Consider the following 22,024-nt stretch of genomic DNA (forward strand, 5'->3'; position numbering starts at 1 on the left):
TGTATTTTCCCTAAGTCCTTTAGAATCTGATATTGAAATTGTTCCATTACAAAAATTTTGCATTTCTTGATGGAGATTAAAGGGTAAAACTTAGTGCCTTTTGTTCTTTTGTGTCTCAAGTGTAGCATTCACAGTACATAGTCTTTAGGTTCTGTGCCTATTCTACTGTGTTTTAGTATAATAAGACCTTAATAAAGCACAAAAATGTATATAAATACAGATATATGCTAGCTCCATGTTAGCATGGCATCTACTTCATTTCAGGGTGGATGCACTTTCATGCGTTGCTTTATTAATGGTGTGGGAATAGCACTAATATGGGAACAATGATTAATAATGTACTGAAATACTTCAAATATGCACAGACCTATTCCATCTGGGCCACAAACCAAGTTTGCACAATAGAACTTGTTGCTGTAAACCCATGCTAATGAAGTTCTACACTTCATATAGATATAAAACTCCCACTGCAGGTTTTTTGTTTTTCACACCATTCTGTGTAAACTCTGTGTGTCTGGCACCAGCCACCATGCCACGATTAAAGTCACCGAAATCACATTTTCCCCATTCTGATGTTTGATATGAAAATTAACTGTAGCGCTTGACCTGAATATGCATGAATTTATTATTGCGCTGCTGCCACATTAAAGTGGCCAATGAGTGTATATAAGTACTTAATATTCATAATATTCAGTGTATATAAGTACTTAATATTCACGTATAAATGTATTCATGTATAAATGAAATTTATTTGAAATAAATGGTTTTTTTTAGAAATTTTTAGAAAACAGTAAAAATGAATGAAATATGTCTTCACATTCCATACTCCACATTAATCCTGATATATCTGTTCATACATTGACATCTATAATTCAGACCTGGATACCAAACAGGGTCATGATATACACAGCTTTTCATTACACAGACTGAAGTTGCCATTGTTGTCAGCCTAACCAGATGTTTTATGTTTTTACTATACAATTTTCCACATTAACAACCCCGGAAATGTGGGAACGACAAATTCATCGTTTAAATGAATTGGCTACATTCTGGCACTTCAGGTTTAGTGTTTCTGTTTGACACATTTGGCCTCCTGTTCTCTATTTGACGGTGTCAGTTATGATGATCAAAAGAACCAAAAACACAAACACCAGGCTCGCATTCAAACTGCAAACACAAGACTGTTGTGTTAAATAGTACTTGGTGGGAAACTCTCAACAAAATCCTTGTTTGTGTTCTTTAACCACATATTAAAGGCTAATACAATAATAATCCATACAAGCAACATTTAATGTTTCTGGAAAATGAACCTGTCGGCCAAAAATATATACGGATATAAACCGAAAGAACAAAATGTGAAAATAATGACTTGTGGTAGGCTTTATGTAACCAACCATTTAAAAAAAAAGAAAAAACTGATGTCACATATTAACCTTTATCCTCCCAGGTTGGTATCTGTCAATTAGGAGGTGGGAATTGGATTGAATAATTAGAGATAATTGACTGAAGAAGAAAATAACTAAAATAATAATCGTCATGTAAAATTCAGCCTGTTCATGGCAAAATTTTTAAAAAAAATATAAAATCTTTGCACGCAAAAATAAATAAATAAATAAATAAATAAATAAAAATTAAAAAAAAATCAACTATTTCTCTTTAGGATGTTGTTTTAAATATATATAAAAGTATTAAACCTACTTCTAGATATTTTTATTCATTTCAGGCTAGAAAAAGGCAAAATTATATGCCAACAGAATAAAACAATTTTAAGCTTGTAATTATTACTATGTCTAGAAATAGGCCTAATGGACTTATTTTTTGTTATATAATATATATATATATACATGGATAATTATACATATATATAATCTCCTAATTAGAAATATTAGATAAATTTACAAGATACAGTATCTTCACTTGCTCATGTTTAAACAAATACAACTCACCCTACCTTCAGCTCTTTAGCTTGTGTTTACCATTACAAACAGCTGGTAACAAATGAACTATTTACAGTATTTGGAAAGTGAAAAAAAGAATAAACAGAGAGAAAAATCCCTGTTCAACATCACAAGTTGAGTAGTGTAAAATATTGAGATTCGTGAAGTATTTCCAGTTTTAGATTCTGATTATGAGGATTTTTATGAGAGCTGTGTGTGAGAGTCTAATGTAACCAGGACTACTTTCACACTAGCAAGTAAAAGTCGCTTGTGCTTTTTTTAAGGCTAACTGGACAAAACACAAATTAAATAATGCACTAATCAGTATGAAAATTGGTTGTTTGATTTACATATTTAGCACATTATATGCTAGGCTTCATATTACTAACAAAGCAAACTAACTGTACGAGCTACGTACACTCATCAGAAGCAGGAACGATCTCTGCTACATTCTTCTAAACTTTATTTTCCTTCTAAATGTCTCTATACCCATTTAATGAGAGGCCATAGGCGACAGAATAAGATAAAAGCATGGTTATAAGTTTGTTAAAGTATGGAAACTAGATCATTAAATTTGTGGGAACAATATAATTAAGCCTTGCATTTGGGTCCCAATCTCACGCGTTATAATAATATTATTTTCGTTAAGAAAGTTCAGTAAATAATACTATTTTCTACAGATTTCTTTTGAATTGGAACTATATTATCATCTATATCACTTCTAACGCACAATTCTGCCTTTAAAATCAGGAAAGCTGGAAGCCACACCTCCTATTTGAGTCTGAGGCTCATGTTGAGTGACAACAAATTTTGAGCTTTAAAATGGCTGCTACTACCGTTTGTAGCTCTGTGATGTCCCTGTGATGTGCAAGTCTGTTTGAAATACTGAACAAATCAAAAAGTAGTTTAAGGTGAATGTGTGGAAATTTACAGGCTTACCAGAAACAGATTACAGAAAAACATTAATCTAATCCAAACCCTATGTATTTCATTTGTTATTTTCTTTATTTCTGGTGAACCAGCCATCCGGCTAAAACAACTTGCCTCCTAGAATATAATTTCTACAGACCTGGTTTTGGTCTCTGGTCTCATTTCTTAGATGAACCACTCTTTCCAAACAGATCAGTCAAGTATTTACACCTTGTTATTACTGAAAGTGTATTAGTGGTAATATCTTGCACATGTTAATAATAAATCAACTGTAAATTGTGCAGAAATATTTAAAGGTTTTATGTTCACGGGGTAGAAAGTGGCGTACAATAAGAAATACAACCCAATTGTAATTTGAAGTCACTGGAATCTGTAAAATGTGTTTTTAAAATGTATTTTTAAGACTTTTTTATGTGTTTGGTCTTGGTGGGAAAGCTGATATTCCGCTGCACCCTGGGATCTGGTAGGATAAACTCTGAGCGATTTAATGAGCTTGTGTGTGGGTGAGTGATGTATGTGGATTGGCCTATAAAAGGCTTAAGGGCTGTATTCACATAAACACACAGAGTATTAGGGTTAGGGAGCCTGATAAGCAGGTTAGGAGTCTACTTACACAACGTCTATGAGAATGAAATAAGTTGTTAGGTGTTTATTTGTCTTATTGTCTATTATATTCCAACTTGGTGTTTTCTTCTAATAAATTCTTTAGAATTTGGTTGCACTACTTTATAAATTATCTTGGACAGTGATTGCATTTCAGTGTGGTATAACTGCAACATACTGATGAAAGTTAAATGCAGTTCAGTGAGGAATTACGTTCATTTCTGATCCGACGTCAGTATTTTTTTCTTTAAAAAAAATCTCCTGCTTTTTCACTGAAGAGATAATTAGATATAAGAGTAACCAGTGAAGGTTTTGCTTTTCAGTGTGGCACATTTTCCTCATGTCACAAATGAAAAGCACTAAAGTCTGTATATTACGTTTCATGTATTGGTGTGATTGCTTTTCTATCATTTACAAGGTCTTCAGAATTTTAAAATAAAATAATAATAATAAAAACAAAACTTAGGTGCTGTTTTCTACAATCTGTTACAGACAATTTTGTAATTATGTCTGGAGAACTCCTATACATTTCTTATGAAATCTATCCTCATTGTGTCCTCATAAAAAAATAAAGGATTTTTTTAATTTTTATTTTTACAAGCTACAATCCATAACTTGCTAATTTTTAGTAGACTAATAGCCAATATACTACATATCTGTCCCAAACCATACTTCTGTACTAAACAGAATGTTATAGATAGTAGGCCTACATCACTTCTTGTACAAATATGTTACATATTTGGTCTTGCCATACTGTATAGTATGGCACTGTGCCTGTTTGGGACAAAACTCAAGAGTTAGTGAACAACAAGGGTGTATTTTATGACTGGCGCAAGGCAACTCTCAGGTAAACTGGCTCCTAAAGGGTGCGAGAAGACACATTTTCTAATGCTGTGATTTCACTGGGACTCAGAAAGAGACAGAGACAGGAAGTGGGAAAAAAAAACAACTGTAATTATCATGCACCTGGATTGTGAACATAAACGAAAATTTATAAATGTACAAAAACTGCATACAACATGTGCATCAATGACATGTTAGCCTATATAGTTCTACTCTCCTTTAACCCTTTCACCCCCCCAGTCCCATAGGGCCCCTGTCCTTGCTCTTGCGAGGACAGAACTGCATTACACAGAGCCTTAAAATGCTGGATATTCTAGTACAAACACTACCTAGAAATGTATTCTAGCATTTGGGACAGAGCCAAAATGGAAGACATTGCAATAAGACACTAATTTGTCATGAAATCCATCATTTGGGACACAGCTTTACTTTTAGGGTTGTGACAGTGATTATTTTATAGATTAGGAAATATGATATGGCATGAACAAGAAACATGAAAATGAACTATAATATTTGCAAATTTATTTTTGACACCTCTGAATTAGCTGTATCAAAAATATAAGGCAATACAATGAGCGAACATCATTGAAAAACAATTAATCACTGTCAAATTCAAAAGGCAACAAATACAGTGCATTGTGTTACACATGAGCGATACACAACCGTACAATCACAAACATAAAGATGCTTTAGAACTCTATGACACTGAAGTTCATTCATCAAACATAACATCTAATGACATTCAAATAAATGTGCATTCATAACCGGGTTCAAATAAACTCTACTTATTTGTGTTTACTGTATCAGTGTCTCAATCTGCATCTCAGATAGCCAAACTTTTACAGAGTAAAAATGTTTTGTGCTTAAATGGTTTGTATATTGCATTTGTGTAATATCTGGAAAATTATATATAAAAATATATATAAAAAAAACAATTTACAGCCATAACAGATAAAAACTATAGTGTCAATAAAATAATCCAATAAAATAGGATGTAGTTAATAGCTAATTGAGTCAGCATTCTTGCTGTAAGTGTGTGTGTGTGTGTGTGTGTGTCTTTTGATTAAGCAGGTATGCAGTAGTTTGGTCTGCGTGACGCGATGAATCCCCTCAGACACACACACCTATATGAACCTTCTGTGTTTACACACCGTGCATTTATACACTCTGGATAGATTGGATCCTCACACTCATCCACATCTGCAGGGGAGTGAAACACACACACACACACACACACACACACAAACACGATTTAAGATTCAGAATGTTTCCTGCTTTCAAAGGTCTTTTGTTTTTTTTTTATATTCATTTTGTTGCATTTTCATTGTGTTCTATTTTGCTGTCCTATTTTAATTTTTATATTTTTGATACCTTTGCTTAATTTTCTTATGGTTATTTCTTTCTTAAAAGGTTTCATTTTTTATTTGAATCTTATTTTTTGTTATTTCAAATTTTACTTAATAAAGGTCCCTTATTTTTTATTAAGAGCAGTTCCCAGTTTATACAACAAACTCTGTATATATAAAATGTATTATTATTATTAATATTATTATCATTATATTATAGATTTCAAATATAAAATAAATAAACCAAATCAGACTTTACAATCATAGCAGGATATTGTCACACATCGCACGGTTCTGATATAAATAAAGGCGGTGTTACCTTTACAGGTCATAGAGGCGATATCGAGCTGATATCCATCATAACAGTCACAGGTGTATCCTTCACCTACACGAACACAGCGGCCATTTTGACAGCCCTGCAGTATACCACACTCAAACTCTGGCAGGCCAGCGAATGACTCGTAAGGCCCTGAAACACACACACACACACACACACACACCCATCAGGACTTTGCTTATTATGGGCATGTAGTGCCTGGAACCCTATTATTTTCATTAGGATTTTTCTTCTTCTTCATATTATTATTATTTTTCTCCACTAAAACTGATCATGGAGACCAATCCATAGGAGGCACAAACATGAAACGTGGTCAGTAGGTAGTATTCCATCCCGCTACTCAGGCAAGACAGATGGGCCTGATCGGCCTAATGGTGGTGCTATAGCGAAGTGTTTTATATTTTGGCCCATATCTCATGAACCATTAGTCCTATGTTGAAAAGTCCACTTAAATTTATTCCACTTATTCCCTGGATTCTCCTAAACAACAAAGCCTCAAGAAACATTTAACTCCACCCACTTAGATTTTTAGGCTCATTTACATAGTATGCAAAATATACTTTTGCGAACTAGTCCTAAGATTCTAAAAAAACTACTCAGAAGAGTGTGATCCCCAATAATGATATACCATAAGTCTGATTGAGCTGAAATCTATCTGTAGACTTCATCTAAGTGTTTACCTGATGATGACCTGATCATTAAAAAAAAAACAAACATAGCCTCCATTGGCTAATCAGTGTTCAGCAGGCATTTGACAGTTTAATCATTGACCTATTGTTACAAAACCTGAGTGGTGGGTTCCTCTAGGGACCCACTAGTGACTGCTACAGTCTCACTCAGATTGGCCACTGGGGGGCAATATTCATGTTTTTGCACATGAAAACAAGCATCTTTTGTAAAATACGGTGTACTGCTTTGATTCCTCACAACATACAAATTTGCCATTTGGGACATCCAATTAAAAGTAAAAAAAAGTGAATAAAGAATCATAATAAATAGCAATTAATATTTTATAGTACTTAACTAAAGAAAATAAAACAAGGGGTGGTATTCTTTTTATTCTTTCATTAATAAAACTAGGTAATCTTGCAGCACCTATTAAATGGGTGACTGGGTAAAACCATCTAGGAAAAACGGCCAAAAATTAGAAAAAACTTTTTTTGACCAAGAAACAAAAATGTTTTTCTGCCAATAATATACTCTAACATCTTAACTTTAAAACAACATAAATCTATTTTACAAAAACAAGGTGGAAATTTGTATTTAGGCTATTTTCTAATTCCTTCCCTGGCGCCTGCTACAAAGATCACGTTAGTTTAACACATTGGAGCCAGTTTAACATTGGATGTATAACATTTTGCTAGCTTAGTGTGATTTGATTATGGAAAGAATATCACGATTTTAACAAGCTGTTGGATAGCTGCATCACTGACTTTATTTATGAGTGCTCTCTCGCAAGGTGCGCTATCCATTTGTGTCGCAAACGCTTGTGACAACTGGTGGCCTACGCGAGTTCCTAGCAGTCTGCAATGAAAGTAAGTAGAACATAAGTTTACGTGTATAACTGTGGTTCTACGACTGAGTGGAGGACCGTCTAGGCCACCTGGGTCACTGGGGTTGATGATTATAGCTGGAAGATGAGCGTCACGTAACAGTGATTTTGCTATTTGTACATGACATGACAATGACATAACAACGAGCAAATGGGAATACTTCACATACAAATAAAATATAATAAAATTTGACTATAGCATATAGAGTTTTTTTTTTAATATAAAAAAGGTAAATTAGGTAATATGGAAATAGAAATATCAAAACATAATTAAAAAGTTGTAGTGTTTGAATATATTCTTAACACTAATAAAATTATTCAAAATGTGTTTTTATTGTGCTGTTTTATTAGGAAATGTCTTTTTAAATGTTAATAAAATGAATATTACTTAAAACAAATAAAACAAATAAAAATAATTTTAGTAAATTTAATTTATAACTAATAAATGAAATAAGATTTGAAAAACTGAAATGAATGCTAGGAGTGTGTACGCACTTTCGTAGACTCTCCGTGGTCTTTCACTTCCTGGTCTTCTGTCAGTGAAGGGTGGGAAAGGGGCAGGGCCTCTCCATGACTCCTCGTCTTCTTCACCTTCAGTGAGGGAGGGTCGGATAAAGCTTGAGCCGTAGAAGCGTTCGGTACGAGGATCTGGTGCAAATGGAGGAGCAGCAGCTGAGTCATAATCTTCCTCCTCATAGTAACGCCTGGGGCTGGATCAGTAAGAATATATTGATGCTGTTGTGTCACTTTTCACACTTTCATTTCAATAATTGACTTATTATTATTATTATTAGTAGTAGTAGTAGTAGTAGTAGTCTGCCAAATGCCATAAATGTAAATGTAAATGTAGTAGTAGTAGTAGTAATGTCAGTGGCCAGTAATGCTACTCTGAATTTCAATAGAACTGACCTACTGTACTGAATACAAACACTGCTTGCCTACCCGAGTCCAGGAGGCATGAAGGGGGTATATGAGTCAGGTCCTGTCCTCAATCCAGATCTGTGTCCTGTTCCTGCACCGTAGTCATTGTAATCAAACGAGGGTAAGTCCGGGTAAAAGGGGGCAGCATACGGCGTTCTGTAACCCCCTCCTCCCCCCGGCAGTGGGGCAAAACGCTCTGTATACCGAGGAGAGTTTGGAGGAGGACCGAAAGAGCTGCACATTGTCTCATATTCCTCTGAGAAAATAAAAACAACACATTATTATCAAAGATCCAGTTCACACACACACATATACCATGTGTTTCGTTGAATTCGATCATCTGCATAACCAAATTGTATTTTCTTTTAGAACAATCTAGTATTTTCAGTTAGTGCTTGGCATTACAACATAATATGTTAACTGATTCAATTGTTTTGTACAACCCATTGAAGTGGATCAACCAAAACATTTGTCTTATACTTTTTTTTCTCAATTTGTTTCATGTAAACATGTGAATCACCACCCACAAAAAAAAAAAAAAAACAACAGTAGTAGTGTACAATGAGACTTTATGCGACAGAAAACTGGAATAGACACCGGTATTTCAAACAGACCCCTCAGTATTACAATAAAGTGATGTTTTCTCCTGCCCCAGGGGTAAAAGTTGTGGTGTGGACGAACAGAAGATGGGATAAGTGATAAAAAGAGCAAACAATGCTATATTGAGTGTTTATACCAGACTCTGCCTGAGGATCCTCTGAGGATGTCATATTTACTCTTCAGAAACATATACTATATGTTTCTAGACTATACATATGTATACATACTATACATAGACTATAGCATATGGAGTTCTTTTAACATTTTTTAAATATAATAAAATAAAAAGTAAAAAGTTGTAGGGTGTTGCATATATTCTTATCACTAATAATTTTGTGTTCATTTGAAAAAAATCAGGTTTTACTTTGAACACTTTAAAAAAAATTCATTGTGTGTATGTATATGTGTATGTGTGTGTGTGTGTGAGTGTGTGTGTGTGTGTGTTTTGTGTGTATACGTTTACCCTCGTCTCTGCGGGGACACAGAGCACACTGAAGCCCCCATGCTTCTCCATATAAACAGCAACAATCCGCAAATGTCATTTGAATTCTTTGCAAAAGTCTCTGACACACCAGATCAGCTGTTACATGCAGCCAACAGAATGAGAGGTTCTCATCTAGAGAGAAAGAGAAAGAATGAGAGCAGACAACATTATTATAGTGGATGGCACAGTGGAGCAGAGAGTAATATTGCCAGCTCACAGCTCCAGGGTTCTGGTTTCGATCCTGAGCTCAGTCAGGGACTAAGAGTACTATCAGTCTAAAAACCCTATTGGGGGATTAGAATAGTATGAAAAACACAAGACAAGGATTTTTTAAATAACAAAGTGCTAATTTAAGTACTTCATGAAGAGGTAGGCCTTTAGTTGTTGATAGCCAGTGTCTCAGCTGTTCCGACATCTAGGGGAAGTTCATTCCACCTCCTAGGCACCAGAGCAGGGAACAGCCTTGCTTTCAGGTAGGTCAGTCCTGGTCTGTTTTTTTTTTGCTTTGTAGGTGAGCATTAGTGTTTTAAATCTGTTGTGGGCAGCTACAGGAAGCAAGTGGAGGGAGTGTAGCAATGGGGTGGTGTGGGAGAAGGTTGAAAACAAGTCGTGCAGTTGTATTGTGGATCAGTTGCCGAGGTCTAATGGTGCTCAGAGGCAGACCTACCAGAGGCGAGTTGCAGAAGTCCAATCTCGAAATGACAAACAAGCACCTGAGTCGCCTCACCTCCCACAAACCTGCCTGAAGGTTGGCCCTAGATGTGAATACGTGTATGTGTGGTGTCCTGTAATGGACGGGTGTCCCTCTCAGGGTGCATTCCCAGCTTGCGCACCAGATCCATCCCGGATCCACTGCGACTTTGACCGGGATAGAGCCGTTATTGAAGATGAATGAGCGAATGAATCAAGTTTAAAGTGCTTTACAAATGGATTAGAAAAGATTCAGATACAAATAGAAAGTAAACAATAAATCCTACTACACTGAATTGCAATGATTAAAGAAAATTGATAAAGATATGCTTTTTGCTAAGCGCAATCTGCTGGCACAGATTCCCCGGATGGCAAGCCAGTTCATTGCAGAGCATCACACACACACACACACACGCACACACACCTGCTCATTTACACCTAGAGGAAATTTAGATAAGCAAATCTATCTCTATTTAATGCTGTATTTGGGAGGTTCAAGGAAAGCAGATTACCTAAAGGAAATGGATGTGTACATGGTAAGAACTTGTATAAGTCGTAGCGAGTAAGAAGAGAATCCTGCAAAAACTCCTCAGCATTATGGACAACACTGCTCACCTACTGCTTAACACACTATGCAGTCTCCGCAGTACTTTCAGCAAGAGACTCAGACCAGCAAAGAGCCATACCGATTGCCACAGAAGAGCTTTACTTAGACCTTTCTACAGAGATTTCTTACCAATTATATTCATTACTATCTGTTCATTGTTATTTATATTGTCTTGAGCAAATTGGCACATTTTATTCCACAAAAAAAATGTTACATTTAACAATTTTTAATATGTCCAAATCTTCAAAACTGTAACAGTCACAAACATAATAACAATAAACTGCTAATATTCCCTAGTGGTTAAAGTATGTGTTAATATGTCTAACTTGAAAAATTTTCCTGACTTATAATATTCCCCAAGTTTGGTCTATTTACTGTTTTATATTACTCAACATTTTAGTCTTCTCAAAGGTAATATTATTAAATGTTCTCAAACTTCCAATATTCCCAGTGTTTGCCAATTAAAAAAATGTAATGTGTTTAAACTTTTAACATACTCAACATTTTTATATTCTCAATCCTTTATTTGACAACCATTTTAATATTTTGACAAATAAGTCTTTAATTGAAATAAAAAGAGCAAAATGAGGCACAGGGAGCAGACTTTATTGGATTGGTAATTACTGTTATTAGCTTTTCCTTGTTCTGTTCATATGGTGAACAGAATACTACAGTTTACTTTACTATACTAGTTTTATTCTTTACTATTTACTATACTTAATATATTAATGTAATCATATAAATGAATATGAATGTCTCTTACCCACAGTGAGGCCTGAATTGTTGACACAGGAGCGCTGTGTGTTATCCAGCACTAAAGGTGGCTCACACTTGCAGTAATATGAACCGAGTGTGTTCACACACTGACCACCCGGGCACATATCCCCACTCTCACACTCATCATTGTCTACAAACAGAGAGACACATATACTGTTATTATTCATATTATTCACATTCATAGTATTATTATTATTATTATTATTATTATTATTATTATTATTATTATTATTATTGTGTTATGTTTTCACTTTATGTACTGAATAAAGCCCTGTGAAAAACGTCATATTGAATAAACCCGAACTAAGATAGGAACGAATAAAGAAACTAACTACCTTCTGATCATAAACTTTAAAAAGACAAAGAGTGAACAGAGTGAATGAATCAGATGTACAGAGATCCTGACAGACAGAGAGACAGACTGAAAGGAGTAGCAGGGCCAAATTCCCAGCGTTGAATGAATTTTTAGTGTTGATTTGTTTCCAACTGGGAGCAGATGTTAACTCAGCTGTGAGTGTCTAGTCCTTGTCAGATAAAATGAAAGAGATGGATGTAAGGGGAGAGACAGAGAGGAATGAGGGGGAAGAGAACTAAAGTAAACTTACTGATGTAAGACTTTGGTGATGTGACATTAGATGATGATTTTAGATTTTGAGAAAAGTATGAAGCGTGCCCGAGATGGAAGGTGAGGGTAAGATTAAATGTGTAATTCCAGTTTAGTCACTAGTATGGGAGAAACTAAGAGAAAGAATGAGACCAAATTAAAGATTCTCTGTATTAAAAATTCATAAAAGCTATGGATAGAGGACTCTGTATGTGTGAAGGTGCTAGCACAAATTCCTGTTATTACACAGATGTATTGTCAGTTTGGTTGGTATTGTCCAGGTTATTTATTTGAACTCTGTTGCTATTGTTGTGGTCATAAATGACTGCACATGTGTGGATGTGATACAACAAATCATGACCTCAGTATTATAATATTTTGGAAAGCTTTTGGTGTAATATTTGAAAAAAATCAAAATCAAAATTCTATCTTTAATCTCACAGATAAACTCGGTTTTTATATGGATCGCCACATACACCCATATGAAGCATATATATATATATATATATATATATATATATATATATATATATATATATATATATATATATATATATATGCTCCATATGAGTAATCAATAGCAAATATACAAAACATCCACAGTATAGGTCTAGTATACTCACTGGTATAAATATTCTGACACATTAGAGTATTCAGCACTGCATATAAATAATATTGTGGCTTAAATCAGGTAATATTAGCATTAATTATTACTGACATTACTGACACAACTGGGGATTGAAGGTCAGCTAGCAGATTGAAAGACATGTTTGTGTGGCTGCACAGAAACCTGTATTTTATGTTCTAATGCATTTTAATATTGTTAAATGTTTTGCAAAAAAAAAAAAAAAAAAAATCAAGCTAAAATATCTTGTTTAAGAATAACTTCAGTTTTTAAAACTTGACATATTTTGTATCTTAGATCTTAGAGAATACACTAAGAAAAATAAAACTTATTGAAAAGCATTTATAAGCTTAAAGTAGTCTTAATAGGCTCAGTAGGTTCTTTAGTGAGTTATACCATTTATTACTTATTTGTTGAGATTAAGAGATTAAGAGAATAATTACAGAACAATAATGTTCTATCTGCATTTGGCCACTATTGAAAAATCCACTTAAATAATAGTCTCAGAATTTCCATAAAGTAAACTTGATGGAAACTTAACGTGTAGGTCTTGTTAAACTGTAAATATACAGTGGGGTCCAAAAGTCTGAGAGCACTAGATTTCCAATTTAAAAAAAAAATAATAAATCCCAGATTTTCAATATGGTCTCAGACTTTTGGACTTTATTGTCAGTTTTAGGATGTCAGAGTTTTGCTAGCTGGAATTTCAAAACTTTAATGTCCCATATCTCAAAATGAACCTCAAGACCATGAAATGTTAAACAATGAATGGACAGAAAAATAAAAAAAAAAAGGAAAAATAAAAAAAAGAGTGGCAGTAAAATTAAAAGTGTATGCTGTCAGATCCACTAGTACAACCAGTGTGTAAAATTAACATATAATAATGCCAAATGCAGGTAAATGATGTGGATGGGTGACAATATTAAATCACTCAACATAATGAACGGTCAGGTTTTTGTTTTAAAAAATTATTATTTATTTTTTACCCAATATGTTGCATTTCTAAATTGATCTCATTGGCTTTGAGTGATCTATAGTGATCTACACTCAGTAGCCTCTTAGGCATCGAGATTTATAGTATAGCGCCAATTAATAATAGGCATTCTGTCTATACATGACTCTATTATGCAGGAATGAAATCTCTGGAGATGAGACAAAGCATTGTGGTACGAGGGAGAGTCAAACCCAAATGAGAAAAAAAGTTGATTCATACCTTGACAAATATATATATATATCTTCATGCCTTGACTAATATACATAATGTATGTCATACAATCTGGATCTCAAAGACAGACTTGTACTGATACATGAAAAGAGAGAAAAAAAAGAGACACAAAGAGGCAGAAACAAAGCAAGAACAGAGTTTATAGTAGATATAGACTGTGTCAGAAGGTCTATGGTACATTATATAAAGATATAATGAAATGATATCAGTGTGTGCCATAAATACAGAGAATCAGATCGATGTGTTCTTACCTATACACTCCATTAAGTTCACGTCATAGTAGTATCCACTGGAGCAGTAACACGAGTAACCAGGGATGTTGTTTACACACACACCACCTTTACATAAATCCGGGTCGAAGAGTTTACACTCGTCCACGTCTGCCGTGATGCCACAACACACCAATCAGCAACAACAAGCACAACAAAGCAAACACATATACACAGGGCTTTGTGTTGGAAGAGTTACTATTTACAATATAAAGTAAGTGTGTGTGTGTGTGTGTGTGTGTGAGAGTGTGAGTGCGTGCGTGTGTGTTACCCCTATAGCTGAAGGCCCCCACTGCAGAAGTCACATAGCCGGGTCCGTTCGGACACATTGCTTGGAATTCAGCTGAGGAAAATATAAAACAGGTGTGTACACACACTTAGTTGCCAGTTTATCAGGTAAACTTAACACATAGGTCACTTTGTAAGGGTACAGTTACTGACTGTAGTCATTTAATAGTGTGTGTGTGTGGTGCTGGTCCAAGTGTATTCATATAAACATGTGCGCAATGAGGAGAATAAGTATTTAAGAATAATGTCTAATTTAAGTGTTCGTTTAATAATTTAAGACTAGAGCTAAATAAATGTTTATTATATACTGTATGTGGGCAACTTCATACAACTACCTCAGCTTAATGTCACACAGCATTATATTGCACAAAACAACTGCACATATTTGCATGTTATTAGATTGATGCTGCCACCATCTTTAAATCCTCACATTTCTTTTTCTTTTAATATGTTCCCACTATGTAAATTCTATTTTCTGTCACGGACAGTCGTAAAAAACATTCACTACACGTCGTACTGTGTATGGTTGTGTGTGTGACAAATAAAACCTGAAATTGAATTTGAAGTATTCAGACACGGCATACATACAGTATATCCATTTCAAATGTACAAATTTACACTCATAATGTCTTTTGACTTTGTGCTTATAAATATGAATTAAAAAGTATGTATTCATAAGCATAAACAATGACATGTTTCTTTTAAAAAAATTATAGGGAAAAAGTATTTGGACACCACAAATTACCAACATTAGTATGTTGTTGCAAAGCCATGGTTGGCAATTAGACCGTTTAGATGTTTACGGTAAGAAGTAATTATCTTTTTGCAGAATTATAGTTCAGTTTTGGACCATACCTCTTGGCAAATCATCTTCAGTTCCATAATGTAACAAGGGTCCCTCTGATGGGCTTGCAATTTCAAAATCCTCCATAAATTGTCAATGGAATTTAAGTCAGGAAATTGGCTAGGCCATGCAAAGCCTTCTTGAGTTATTTTGGCTGTATGTTTGGGGTCGTTGTCTAGTTGAACCTTCTATTCTAGTTCTATTTTTGTTTCGCCTGACAGTACATTGTTCCAGAAGAGTTCTGATTTGTCTAAATACTTCTTCTTAAGCACATCTCTGTAGTTCATTGCTTATTGTTCTCTGTGTACCTGCTGTTCCTGCTGCTTTCAGGTCATCCTGCAACTCTTTTTGGTTTGCTGCTGGCTTTTCTTTTACCTTCCTTATCATTAGACTGAGAGTGCGTTGTGAAAGTTTGCATACTGAACCCGTCCTGGGACTATTACTTGTGGTTCAATGAACTTTCCGCCTGCATATTATTGAACCAATTGTACTGACAGGGATGTTTAAGGTCTTTGCTTTAAAAATTTGCCCGTGAGAACTTTAGGAAGCTCCTTTACCTTCACTGATTGCTACTCGCAAGAAATCTTCCCAACTATAGCAATGACACTAAGTGAACGTTGTTTTGCAGCATTTATATCTAGAACTTAATTTATTTTTAAGTAACCTTTACATATAAATTTTAAAATATAGTTTCTGAATATTTTTTTTCCATAGCAATTTGCTTTTAAAACATATATTTTTTTATGGTTATGAATACATACTTTTTATTCATATTTGTAAGTACAAAGTCAAAAGCCCTTATGTATGGAAATTTGAAGTGGATATACATGGAAGTGTCCAAATACTTATTTCTCCTCACTGTTTATATTTTTACATACTCTGTGCACTGCTTTATTAGACACACTTATGTTGTTCATGCACCTTGTGTATGTAGAGTTACAGACTATATTCCACAGACACCGTGTGTTACTCAGCCACAAGTCTTGTGGTTAGAAAGTGTCACTTTCTAACCACAGCATGGTATTTAACTCTATAGTTTTGGTTACTGAATGTGACCTTGACTTGTTTACAACACCACTAGTGCTGTTATATCCAGTGGTGTAAAAAGTACAGAGAAACTTATGTAAAGTATGGGTAATATGGCAACATCTTACTCAGTTAAAAAGAAGTATGGAGCCAAAAATCTACTTTTTCAAAGTCAAAAATGATCTAGGTTTAAACATGAGCATTCAAGAGTAAAAGTAAATATTTTTAAATCATCAGAAATGAACAATTAATTAATTAATTAATTAATTAATTAATTAAATATTCTGCTAACTCTAACAAACCTAGAATTTGTCTGATGGTTAGCCAATGTTTAATAAAAATGCAAATGAAAACATAACTGGCTGGCAAATTTACCAAATTTAAAGTTAACCAACATTAAGTTTACTTTAACTTTAACTAGCTAACTTCAACATGTTTCTTTAGATTTAACTTGACATGAATTAGATTTTTATTTCATTGGTAATATTTCTCATCCTGTATGAATCATTGGTAAAAATCAGTAGAAATTTTGGGGAAAAGAAATTAGTAAATAATCTGCCTTGTTCACGTTCATTACAGCCATTAGACCATATAAATCTAATGTGTGTTTCACTCTGTATAATCATTTACATGCCTGTCACTGATACACTCCATGTATCGTCAGTCTGGACTAGAAAGAAAACCATTCTTTGTATTTTTCCTGTGACCGTTAGTGGTGGTGTTATGCTTGCCTCCACAAAAAGTCCAAAATAAACCACCTTAAAACCTTTTTTATATCTTTCGTCCTCATTTATACGAGCCACCCCTGATTATGATCACACAGCCTGTGTTTGTGTGTGTTCGCTTACGTGTTCCAGCTTGTGGGCAGAGAGTGTATTGGCACCTGAGCCCCCAGGCTTGCCCCACAGTGCAGCAGCACTCCTGTACAGTCGTATTAGAGGATAGAACTGCACACTGGCCCCTCCGATCCACTCTAGAGTAACACTCTTTTTGCTCTCCCGGCTGAGGTGGGAGTGATGATGACCCTGGCCCTGACACACACACACACACACGCAAAATAAACAGAGGGATTAGATACATACATTAGGTGAGTTTCTGATCCATACTGCACTAACTCTTTTGTTTGCACTCTAGCTGATACAGCAGTCTTTCTATGTCATACTGCTGTAATTTACTTCTTTACTTATTTTTGCACATGGATCCTGTGATACTCCACACTACAACTTCTGCACATTTTGCACATTTTCAGATCATGGTGCTACGTTTCATTTTGTATTCTACAGTCATATCATATATGTACAGATCAGTCTTTTTCAGATAATTTAACGCACTTCAACATTCTTATTATCCTGCTGCTGTAACACCTTCATTTCTCCATTACAGATTAATATAACTATAATTGGTATTATTTCCATATTCAGTTCAGAGGAAGTGCTCTGTATTCAATTGCTACAATACCACTGTTTTTGTTACTCTGTAATAATGAGGGCTAAATTGTGCAATAAAATGTCATTGAATGCAGAACTGGTTCTAGGTTACATGGTCAGTAGCCTTCAGGTGTGAAAGTGGAAAGTTGAATATACAGAACATTGGCAAAAGGTAAAATCCAAGCAGTAGCATTGTCCGAAGGTGGCACTGGTCTTTCCACATTCTCACTGACGCTAAGCTCATCATATGTAGGCAGCCTAAGAATACTTATTTACTCTCTCCGTCAATGTGGAGCAATAATGTGAAGCCCCTGGACAGCTGGCCCTTAATTCCATAGATGTATGATTTATTTCAAACTCTGGTTATTAGCTGGCAGTGGTGGTTCACTGGGTTACTGATCAGAAGGTTGTGGTTTCAAGCCACAGCACCGCCAAGCTGCCACTGTTGGGCCCTTGAGCAAGGCCCTTAACTCTCTCTGCTCCAGTGCTCCGGTGCCATGGCTGACCCTGCGCTCTGACTCCAACTTTCGAACAAGTTGGGATATATGAAGAAAAGAATTTCACTGTGCTGTAATGTATATGTGACAAATAAAGGCTTCTTCTTCTTAAGTGGTTGTATTTCTCAGTTAAGAACACAAGGGAGCAGTAATGGGTAAAGTAAAGGGAGCAGCCCTGTGTGTGTGTGTGTGTGTGTGTGTGTTATACCTGTGGTCACACACTGTCGTGTAAGTGGGTCAAATTCTTCCTGCCGATTCTCACATTCACATGTGAATGAACCTTCAACATTCCAACAGCGTGCCGCTCCACACACACCCGCCATCACCGCACACTCATTAATGTCTACACACACACACAGAAATAATTTACCTACTCTACAACACTACACACTACTATCCACATGTATATTACAGTATCACAGTTCTTAATTACTCCTCCTTATACCATGTAATGATCATAAATCATGGTTATGAATAATGGTTATGAAAAGGCATATATGGATGAGCACTAGATACACAAACATGTGCGTGTATGTGTGTGTGAGACGTACCCACACAGGACTGTCCGTCTTGTGCTGTTTCATACCCCTGGTCACAGATACACTGATATGTTCCAATCAGATTCTGACAGAACATGTGATGGCCACACACACTCTTGTTTGCACACTCGTTAATGTCTGAGAGACAGAGAAAGGGTCGGTGTGACCAAATTTCACATAAACATTAGCACATTCTGTAATCCTGTAGTGTGTGTGTGTGTGTGTGTGTGTGTGTGTGTTTAATCTTACCCACACACTCTCCTGTAGCTGTGAGGCTGTATCCAGGTTCACAGGTGACGAAGCAGTGAAACGAGCCGATGGTGTTCTCACAGCGCTGAGAACCACATACACTCCCACCAGAGTCCGCACACTCATCCACATCTGAAACACACACACACACACACACACACACACACACACAAACACAAACAATGGGCCTGATTTATCAATCTTTATTTAAGGTTATGTATAAATGTTAAACAAAAAATTTCCCCTGCATTGTCAAACGTTTCAGAAGCACTGATTTTCTTTGTATGTTTACGACACACCTGATTTGCATTTGGTTATGCCCAAAAAAATCCATAAAAGTCCAGATCACACAGCTGAAATGATGAGCGAAAGGCAAAACTAGATTTACTCATAGGTAGAATTGAAATTTAGCTATGCCAATAAAAATATGTATTATTTAACAGTGTAATAGCATCTGATTAGGCCAAAATCTGGAGCTAAATTAGAGAAAAGGTGAATTAGATGTGAATTAGGAGAGGTGAAAAGAAATCAGTTTGACATGGAAATGGAGAAAAATATATCTTTTATATCTACTGTACCCAGGTGATCATGTACAACAAGCACATCACACAGAGACACTGCTATTTTTTACACTGCCTGGCCAAAAAAAAGGTCACTGTTTGGGTTTAAATAAGCAAATACTTAAGAGCCTATGATTGGATCATTACTGCAGTGATTAATATGTTTCAGCTGGCAACGGTTCTTTTAACCTTAACTGATGCAGTGTGTAGCTTCTCATTTCTTAAACAACCATGGCAGATTACGTATCCCATGGTCGTGGAAAAGATGTTACCGAAGGGGTAAATTGTTGGCCTGCATCAAGCAAAGAAAACAACTAAGGAGATTGCTGAAATCACTGGAACTGGGTTAGGAAATGTCCAGTGCATTATTAAAGCCTGGAAGGATAGTGGTGAACCGTCCACTTTACAGCAGAAATGTAGTCGGAAAAAAATCTTGAATGATCGTGATCGGAGATCTTTAAAATGCTTGGTGATGTCACATCGTAAAAAAATCAACAGGAGAACTCACGGCTTTGTTTAATAGTGAAAGTAAGAGCATTTCCACATGCACAATGTGATGAGAACTTACAGGATTTGGACTAAACAGCTGTGTGGCCACAAGAAAGCCATTTGTTAGTGAGGCTAATCGGAAAAAATGACTTCAATTTGCTAGGGAGCATAAAGACTGGACTGTGGAGCAATGGAAAAAGGTCATGTGGTCTGATAAAATCCAAAGCAATGGGCGTGTCAGGGTAAGACGGGAAATGCATGAAGTGATTCACCCGTCATGCATAGCGCCTACTGTACAAGCCTCTGGAGGCAGAGTTATGATCTGGGGTTGCATCAGCTGGTCAGGTCGAGGCTCAGCCTCATTGTGTGGCAATAAAATGAAGTCAGCTGAGCACCTGAATGTACTGAATGACCAGGTTATCCTGTCAATGGACTTTTTCTTCCCTGACGGCACAGGCATCTTCCAGGATGAAAATGCTAAGATTCATCAGGCTTAACTTGTGAAAGAGTCGTTCAGGGAGCATGAGGAATCATTTTCACACATGAATTGGCCACCACAGACTCCTGACCTCAGCCAAAAATTAATGCAACTCTGGATGGAAATAAATATTGTGAAGTTGCATAAGGTTGCTGAACAATGCCAGGACGAATGCGTGCCGTAATCAAAGCTAAATGCAGTGCAACAAAATATTAGATTGTTCTACTTTTTTTGGCCAGGCAGTGTATTATTATTATTATTTTATCAAAACAACATGTCTCAGCAACTCTTGGCCAGGAATTCCTTACGCCCTTCCCAAAGCCGTGTTAGTAAAGCAGAAAAGCATGCATCCGCAGTAAGTGAATGGTCCACAGCACACTACGGAATATACGGCACATTGCAGCTTGAGACATACCAGATCAGTCACTTATCGGTCACTTAGTGCTGGCTCTAACAAAGTGTTACGCAGCATTAAAAGAAGATGCCGCAGCAAATCGTACTGACGTATATACTGAGCCATTACATCCCACCCTCCTTTTATACAGCGGCATTTCATCTTAATTGAAGGACTAATTTTATTTGTCTTAATTAATGGATTTATCTTGGCTTGCTTTTTTTTCGTTTTTTAATATTCAATATTTCTACAATTAATGAGTAATATAAAATGACTGAGTTTGATAAAATATTCATTACATTTGTGTGTATAATTGAAATGCATAAGCTATTTAAACTTGACAGTATAATCCATATATAAAAGTGCAGGAATCCAAGTAGGATATGAAAGTTTTTCTGAAATGGAATTTTCATGAACACTAATTTTCTAAATGCTCATACGAACCTTCCATACATCCATTTTTCTGTACCGCTTATCCTACACAGGGTTGAGGGGGACCTGGAGCCTATCACAGGGAACTCAGGGCACAAGGTGGAGGACACCCTGGATGGGGTGCCAACCCATTGCAGGGCACATTCACACACACATTCACACACTAAAGACAATTTGTGGTAACCACTAAACCACCGTGACCCGGCTTTTATGAACAATTCACAAATAAATTGTATCCAGCTTGATAAGTGAGGACCAGTGTGTGCAGATCCAGGTTATACTATGTGTTCTTCTAGAATTTCCAGTCAATGCATCCTATCCAAAATATTTGTCATTTGCAAGGAATAATCTAACACAGAGCCATGGCTTTACGTTTATTGCATAAAGAGAGTTCATTAAAACAGTGATTTTTCTGTGTTGCATAAAAAGCCACTCCCATTTATTCTGTATA

General features: G+C 35.7%; 1 protein-coding gene across 2 annotated transcripts in view; it reads right to left on the bottom strand.

Annotated features, from left to right (window-relative positions):
* Window positions 1–4,403: 4,403 nt before the first annotated feature.
* The window catches only part of LOC113526809 (latent-transforming growth factor beta-binding protein 4), a 69,051-nt gene continuing 51,430 nt past the window's right edge, over window positions 4,404–22,024 (bottom strand). For both annotated transcript variants that reach the window (XM_026914173.3, XM_026914172.3), the window contains 12 exons: window positions 19,221–19,352; window positions 18,984–19,109; window positions 18,641–18,775; window positions 17,357–17,539; window positions 14,622–14,693; window positions 14,333–14,461; window positions 11,614–11,757; window positions 9,533–9,685; window positions 8,491–8,725; window positions 8,044–8,258; window positions 5,979–6,128; window positions 4,404–5,513 (listed from right to left, as the gene is read on the bottom strand). In XM_026914173.3, the coding sequence (XP_026769974.3) occupies window positions 5,377–5,513; window positions 5,979–6,128; window positions 8,044–8,258; window positions 8,491–8,725; window positions 9,533–9,685; window positions 11,614–11,757; window positions 14,333–14,461; window positions 14,622–14,693; window positions 17,357–17,539; window positions 18,641–18,775; window positions 18,984–19,109; window positions 19,221–19,352 (1,811 nt within the window). In that variant the 3' untranslated portion in view covers window positions 4,404–5,376. The remainder of the gene's footprint in view (window positions 5,514–5,978; window positions 6,129–8,043; window positions 8,259–8,490; window positions 8,726–9,532; window positions 9,686–11,613; window positions 11,758–14,332; window positions 14,462–14,621; window positions 14,694–17,356; window positions 17,540–18,640; window positions 18,776–18,983; window positions 19,110–19,220; window positions 19,353–22,024) is intronic.

This window comes from Pangasianodon hypophthalmus, chromosome 6 (assembly GCF_027358585.1).
Source record: "Pangasianodon hypophthalmus isolate fPanHyp1 chromosome 6, fPanHyp1.pri, whole genome shotgun sequence".
In the NCBI taxonomy this organism is placed as follows: Eukaryota; Metazoa; Chordata; class Actinopteri; order Siluriformes; family Pangasiidae; genus Pangasianodon; species Pangasianodon hypophthalmus.